This window comes from Paroedura picta, chromosome 3, assembly GCF_049243985.1.
Source record: "Paroedura picta isolate Pp20150507F chromosome 3, Ppicta_v3.0, whole genome shotgun sequence".
Classification (NCBI taxonomy): Eukaryota; Metazoa; Chordata; class Lepidosauria; order Squamata; family Gekkonidae; genus Paroedura; species Paroedura picta.
The window spans coordinates 54583339-54591349 of record NC_135371.1 but is presented as its reverse complement, the minus strand read 5'-3'; the positions used below and the strand labels follow the sequence as shown (position 1 = coordinate 54591349).

At 42.2% G+C, this 8011-nt stretch overlaps 1 protein-coding gene across 1 annotated transcript; it reads right to left on the bottom strand.

The window, feature by feature from the left end:
- Positions 1-293: 293 nt before the first annotated feature.
- LOC143832019 (three prime repair exonuclease 2-like) lies at positions 294-7327 on the bottom strand. The gene is made up of 2 exons (XM_077325744.1): positions 7052-7327; positions 294-2510 (listed from the first exon to the last, which is right to left on the bottom strand). Exons 1-2 carry the CDS (start codon positions 7154-7156, stop codon positions 1500-1502), a joined length of 1116 nt encoding a protein of 371 aa, XP_077181859.1. The 5' UTR covers positions 7157-7327; the 3' UTR covers positions 294-1499.
- Positions 7328-8011: the final 684 nt, after the last annotated feature.

The following is an 8011-nucleotide window of genomic DNA, read 5'->3' as shown; positions in this document are numbered from 1 at the left end:
GTTCACAATGGACAAACAAGAATTGAAGGATAGGGGTACGTGAGCCACTGGAGCATAGGAGGGTCTGGGTGGGAAAAGCCATTGTGTTGCACCAGGGAGAAGGGGTGCTCCCCCTTGAATTCATAAGTAAGCTAAAAATTACTATCCAAGGCTGGCCTGAGCATGCACAGTCCCCATGTATGTCTGATCAGAAGACACTGATGAACAACAGTTAGAGGTAAGTGCATACTTTCGGATGTCACTGTACATTATCAATGATAATTGAGCCTATTGTGAGGGCCCTTATCTATTATGAATCTACTGTGAAATAAATACATGTATATTTTTATACATTTGTTAACATTTTAAATTAACCAACAGCACTATTAGGCCTATATATTTATATTTTCTTAACCTTCACATACTTAATTCATTTTGGTTTGGGTTGTTTATTTTCCTCTCTTTTTTCATTTTCAGTCATGCCCACTACCCTTTGTCAAAATCCCACTAGCTCAACAAGGGTGGGGATTTGTGAAGTCCACCTAAACCTGCTATTTTTACCCATTTCCAGGGTTGCACTATTAGAAGGCTGTGTTCAGATAAGCAAAGCTGTTGCAGCCAAGTATAGCAGGAGAGGCAGTCTTGATGATAACCAAAATCTTGAATTGGATTTTCTCAAAACAAAACAATGAATTCAGGAATCTCAAATTTTACAGTCATGCTTGAACCAATAAACTTTTATTCTCTTTTTAACATGTTTTGTTTCCTGATCTCTCCATTTACAAACTGCATATTGCTTTTCAAATGTTTTGCATTCCACAGAAAATTCTGTCTCTGGTTTACAAAACTATTTCATCCTAAACAATACTTTATTCTAGAATGAGTTACTGAGACCAGGTGGATGTTTTTAACTCATTTCATATTTTTTTCAAGTGTTGGCCTTCTCCCACAAATGGCCCCAACATGTCAAACTACTTGTTTTCTCTGTACTGCATATAGTATTGTACATTGTAATGGTCTATATTCTACTCTTTTCCATTGTACCCTGCATCTTAGAAAAATAACACCAGTTACTATAACACTAAAATGCCTCTTGTGATGCAGGGTGATAAGGCAGCCAACATGCAGTCTGAAGCTCTGCCCGTGAGGCTGGGAGTTCGATCCCAGCAGCCGGCTCAAGGTTGACTCAGCCTTCCATCCTTCCGAAGTCAGTAAAATGAGTACCCAGCTTGCTGGGGGGTAAACGGTAATGACTGGGGAAGGCACTGGCAAACCACTCTGTATTGAGTCTGCCAAGAAAACGCTAGAGGGTGTTACCCCAAGGGTCAGACATGACTTGGCGCTTGCACAGTGGATACCTTTACCTTTACTATAACACTAATAAAACTGATAACAAAGTATAAAGCAAAATTAAACCCCAGAATTTTTTTTTAAGTCTTTATAAGAATAGCAACTGGAAAATATCATATTGCAACTTTCATGAGACTTAACTGTATGCAAAACCAAAGTACACTTTGAGTTTACACAGGATTTCTGAGTGTAATCCATGTGAGTATTGCTAATCCGAGAAGACACAGCAATATACACTTAATTTCATCAGGAATATCCGTATTCTTGAGTGGTCTGTATCGGTCATGCTCTTGCTTCACAATGTTCCTTCTTAAGGATGCTTCGTCGTCGCCTACTTGAAAAGAATATGTTGTTGCTAGCCTCTGCCGAGGTGGCTGCACCTGTAAGGCACTGGCATTATGAATATTCCAAGGTGTTTTTGAAATAGAAGCTACACTCTGATTTCCTTTGTACATTGCTCTAATGGTATTAAACTGCTTTGCATTTAAATCCATCCAGTGCATGAGGTCTCTGGCACGTTGCTGAAAGACTCTTATTAGTGCAATGACATCTCCTTCTGCACTGTGAGTGTTCAAAGGACATACTTTGTAGAACTTGAAGTATAAATCATGAAGCTTGTAACTTTTCTTGCTGCCGAATCGGCTGGGATGGTATATAAACTGGTGGAACAGGTTATTTTCTTGGTCCAATGCTTTCATGGCTTTAATGGTGTCTGCACAATAGATTTCATCAAGATCTGAGATACCCAGTGAAGATAGCTCAGCTTTCAACAGAGGAAAATCATAAGCATAGCCGCTGTGTGCTACTAAACAGACTGGTGGGTACTGCCGACTGAAAAAAGCTGTAATCATGTGCATAACGTGCATGTTAAAACTTTGCTTTTTGTTTTCAGCAAAAGCTTCATTGTTGAGTCCTGTAATGGCGCTTGCTCCTGGGGTAAAGGGCTTGTCTGGATTAATACAGATGCAGAGTTTATCGACTATACGAGGGAAGAGCGGAAATGGTCTAGGAGAAGAATTGCTGTATTGAGGATTCTCGAAAGCATGCCTATTCACAGCAAATAGACACATTTCTACAATTTTAGGCTGTGAGGGTGGCAGCCCCGTTGCTTCTAGATCCATAAAAACAAATGTCTCAATAGGTTTGGGAGGAGGGTTAGATGCTGTGCACATGCTGGATACCTAAAACAAGAAACAGTAAAAATCAGGGAAAGATGTTCATGTGTAGTTCTTATGCATTCTACTTTATTTCTCCTCTTTTTCCATTTGAAGACAAAATTAACTCTCAAAATGGGAAAAACACTTTAAAAAAACTGCACATAACTTTTATCATGCTAATTTTAAATTGGCTGCCCGAAAGTATTAAATACACATACACACATTTATTTCAAATGTGCCCACATATATAGATGAAATGATTTCAAAAATAAAGAATGGACTAAAATCATGAAAAGACATAAGAAAACAACAACAGAAAGAAAATGTAAATGGCAGCCGCTAAACACAGCAAAGCCTACAAATGCAGCATCGCTCAGAATGGAGTCTTGGCAGCTTCCTTTCTTTTTGACTGATTTCACTCTTTGAAATGCTAAAGTATTATTTAATGTGCTTGAAGCCACATGTCCAGAGAAGAAGAAGAGGCAGAAGAGTTGGTTTTTATACCCTGCTTATCTCTACCAGAAGGAGTCTCAAAGAGGCTTACAATCATCTTCCCTTCCACTCCCCACAACAGGGACCCAGTGTGGTAGGTGAGGCTGAGAGAGCCCTGATATTATGGCTCTATGAGAACAGTATTATCAGGGCTGTGACAAGTCCAAGATCATTCAGCTGGCTGCATGTGGAGAAGCAGGGAATCAAACCCGGCTTGACAGATTAGAAGCCACCGCACTTAACTACTACATACAGACTAAACACACCATTTCTAAAATATCTCACAAAACTCAAGGTAACTTTCGTGTTAATTCCATGTTACACAGAAACAGGAAAATATGTGACTGCCTCCATGCTACTTCTTTTTCCACTGCCACTTTAAGGCATGGTGGAATTCCTGCATCTCTCATCCTAGAGTTCACAGTGTGGGAGCTCCATTTCACACGTAAAGTGGGAATCAAGAAGGATGAGTCATTTTGAGCTTAGCTCCCAGCTTCTGGTCAAGCTGTGAGCCAGCTGTGTTAACACAGCTGTGTACTGGCTTTGAGTGTGCTTGTCACAACTTGCAGATTTTAAAAGCGTGTCTTCAGCCACTTTCCAGATAATTTGTAAAACACTGAGAATAGGACTGCCCATTTTTCTGCACAGAAGTTCTTTAACAGCTGCAGAACAAACAAAATTTCAGCAACTGCTTCCTTTCCCACCACAGAGACACAACAAGAGGAAATATTATCACAGTTAAAAACATGAAGCTCCTCTCAGGGAAGAAATCTGGAGTATTAGATTAACATGGAGCAGTAATGCCAGAATAGTTCCTTGGTGATCATGAACAGAATGTAAAATTATGCCATCTAATATTTCAAGGCTATTTTCTACTACAAATTTATCTTTTCTATATAAATGACATTCAAATTCCTCCCCTATTTATGCTTCCATGAGTGACAAATATACCACCTTTATTCCATGGTGTGGAATAGAGCAGGACTGAATCACATTAAATGTTCACATTTTTTTTTTCTCTAGAACACAAGGAAAAAGTGTCTGTCTACATAGGATGCAGCCACTGGGAAATGGCAACAGCATTCCTCACTTCAGATTCTTGACAAACCTCTACAAAGGCCCAAATGATGCCAGAGGGATTTCTCTCTGGCTTACTATATGGTCAGCTTGTTCTTTGAATGAACTAATTAGCTAGAACATTAAGATCAATGTCCTGAGAGATTTGTTTATGCCCATGAAGAAGAGCCATATGATTGAGCCTTGCCTGTGTCATGTTTGACCTTAGAAAGGTCTTTATTGTACGAAGACATGAGAATAACCTTTCTGAGGAGCAGGAACAAACAGGTATGGTAAGGTCTGTTCTGATAAGTTTAGCTATCTGTGGTAGTGGTTTACACAGATATTTTCCTTGTTCTCCACTGAACAGATCAATCACATCACAAAGAGCTAAACGAACTTTCCACTCCTTAGCAATATCCAAAAATATCCCACGATGAAGTTGTAGACAGGCAGCAAACAAATCAGCTTTGTAAAAGTTTAGAATGTATGTACTATCATCTTCTCCTCTAGCAAACTTTTCAATTTTGCACATGTGTTGGGACATGTGCTGAGACACATCTGAGGAAAAGCAATTGTATAAATTGGTGTAAATATTTAGCAATAATTACACAAAAGATTTTTCTATAGAAATCCTTAGGAGATGGAAACTGGTGAAGATCATACCCAGCATCAATACACCATGAAGGTTTTCTGTACCTAGGAACAGTAGGACTCTAATTTTTTTGCTGCCATGACTATCTGGGATCAGAACTGTTCAAAGTTGTTCTGAAGTTGCTTTATACTCTCCTTTGCAGAAGCAAGAAGTTCTGCTTGATGGAACTGTAGATTACTTTTTTGAAGAGCTGTGTTTAATGTGTCCAAGTGACCAAACACAAGGATCAGCAACTGTAGCATTAAGTAAGAAGCACATCTCAACAAGCTTTGTGCACATCCACCTGGTTTTGCTCCAGGATCCTCTCTTTCCTCAGAAGATACATTCTCAAAGAACTGAATCAACTCCCTGTAATTTGAAGCTACTTACTGTAAGGAAGCTGCTGTAACATTTCAGGCAATAGACAACAGCAACATAACTTAGAAATGTGAGCAACTGCAACAATTGAAAAGGAGGAGACTGTGTGCTTGGGTGCAGTGGGGCTGCCTGACAGGGATGGATTCAGGCTGCAGTAGGCCCTCCATCATTGGTCTTCAGCTAAAAGCCTGAATAACTCCGTTTTGCAGACCATATGGAACTTTTTAAGTTCCATTAGTGCCCTGATCTCATTGGGGAGCTCATTCCACCAGGTTGGGGCCATGGTTGAAAAGGCCCTGGCTCTTTTTGAGGTCAGGCAGGCTTCTTTGAGGCCAGGGATCACCAATCTGTTAGAGTGGTTGGAGCAGGGATGCAGACAAGCAGACAGTCCTTGAAGGTGAGTACCAGGACCTTAAACCTGATCTGGTACTCAACTGGTAGCCAGTGCAGCTGCAGAAGGATTGGGGGTAATGTGGATTCTCCATGATGTTTAGGTAATTATGTGAGCAGCTGCATTTTGGACCAGTTGTAATTTCCAGAGCAGGGATAATGGAAGCCCTGCGTAGAGCAAGTTACATTAAGAGCAAGTTACATTAATCCAGCCGAGAGGTGACCATTGCATAGATAATTGTGGCCAGGTGTTCTGAGGCCAAATAGGGCACTAGTAGCTTGGCTTTGTATAGATGGGGAAATGCCAGTTAAGCTACTTTAGAGATTTTAGCTTCTATAGTTAACAAAGCGTCAAGGATCATGCCTAAGTTCCTGACCAATTGTGCAATTTTAAGTTGCACACCATTCAGATTTGGGAGGTGTGCTTCCTGGTCTGACTCTTTCCCACCCATCCAAAGGAACTTTAACTTTGAAGAGTTGATTTCATGCGACCATGCTGAAACCATTCTGCTACCTGGAGAGCCAGACACATAAAATAAACTTCAGGTGTTTGAGATACACAAGATATGAACACCATTTTTTTAAATTGCAATATGCACATGTTGTCATGGCCATTGTTGATGTGTTCCTTCTAGATGATCAGAACTCTCTCCCCGCAGGTAAACCAGCCAGCTATGCCACACAGTCTGCTTTCCCCTGGTGTGAAGCTATGGCAAACATTTCCTGCAGAGTGGAAGTTTTGCTGCTTTTGGGTAGGGCAGTCCTGTGCCTCAGCTGCCATTGTACCCGAGGGACTTTCTCAATATGACTTGGCACTGGTTGGGGGAGGGCTCCAGCCCCTCAGTCCCCCACCCCTAGTTTAGGTCCATGGATGCTGGAGATTAACCCTGGGAACTTCTGCACACAAAGCAGACGATTCTTCACGGAGCCACTGCCCCTCCCTACAGTCTTTCTCCAAACCGATCCAGTAGCTCTCTCCCCCCTCCCCCGTTTGTTTACACGTTCTATCTGAATTCGTGGAGAATCCTTGAGATGTTTTCTCAAAGGCCGCCAGTGCCGGACAGGGTCCTACTCGTCTGAGAGAAGAGTCATCGCTCCGCCCCCGCTTCTCAGCGCCAGAGACAGGGACATGCCCGGGCGGGTCAACCCCTTTCAGCCAAATGGGTACGGGGTGGGGTGTCGGCAGTTGGCCAGGGCGAAACGCTGACAATAAGGCTAGTGGCACCTTTAAGACCATCAGTTTCATTCAAGGTATATGAGCTTCCCTGCGCACTTCCCCAGATCCACGGCTACCCACTTGAACGTAGGGCTGACACCGTCGCATCGTTTCCTAACGGGGGGGGGGGGGGGCGAGCTGCTTTATGGAAAATAATGTGCCCAATTTGACAACGAGACTGCTGTTTTTCCCTCGCCCTTCCTCGGGCCCAAAGGAAATGCTCTGAAACCCAAGGCGATGATGCCTGAATGGCGGCTGCCTTCTATCGGCCCCCCCCCCCTTATCGTCTCAATGATGGCCATACAACTGCGGGCAATTGCTACAACCCCGCATCCCACCGGCTCCTCGCCCCCCTTAAAGCAAGCCATTAACTCCGTGTTGTTGTTTTTTAAAACTTACTGGAGCAAGGTTCAGCTTTGACGTAGTGGCCGTTGGCAAATGCAGATTTGGGAGCCGTTCAGTTGTGTTGAAACTGACACTTGGAAACTTTCCCCACTTCCGCATAAAAACGAAACTTAAACCCAATTCCACCTCGAGGCAGGGACTGAAATACCAGGATTTCGCACTACTTTCAGTTTCAGGTATATTTAGATATTCTCCTTCGGTTACTGCAATATAAATCTTGTAGTCTTAAAATGCATTTATATCAAAAAGACGGCAGGGTTGAAGCTATCCACCTACAAGTTATCCCCCTTTATTATTATTTATTATTAGATTTCTGTCTTGCCACTCTCTGCAAGCCATCTCATGGCAGGTTACACAATAAAACCCCACAATACAAAGGTGGATTTCCCTTGTTTGGGTCATAGTTAAAATACTGTTGTCCCACTGGCCCCTACCTGAAAATTAATAATGTGTGCAAAATATCTATAAATCAAACCCACAGGAGGTTAAAAAGTGGTCAAGCGCAGTTAGACAATAGGTCTGGCTGTTTCTATGTCTGCTATTTGTTTCCATTTAATGCTGAAGTAGTGTTTTTGTTCTTTGGGTTTTTCCCCCTTCCCTGCTTTCCTAAAGTGTCCTTGTGCATTCTTGCACTGTCTGGGTTTTCCCCAGCCTTTCTCACACCTGTTCTGCTGTAAAACTTTGAGATAGGTCACAGCAAAGCCTGGGGGATTCAGAGGGTTGGCCTCTTGGTCTGTGGTAGAACACCTGGATTCAAGTCCTGTACCACCTTACAAACAAGATTTGGGGAGATATAGACTTAAAGAATCAAAGGTCCCTTCGGCAAATACCTTTGGTCTGATGAACGAAACTTTCATGCTCAAAAGCTTATACTCAAAAAATCTTGTTGGTCTTTAAGGTGCTGCTAGACTAGAATGTAGTTGTGGTTTGACAAGTTCAGATTTTTGCAGTCCC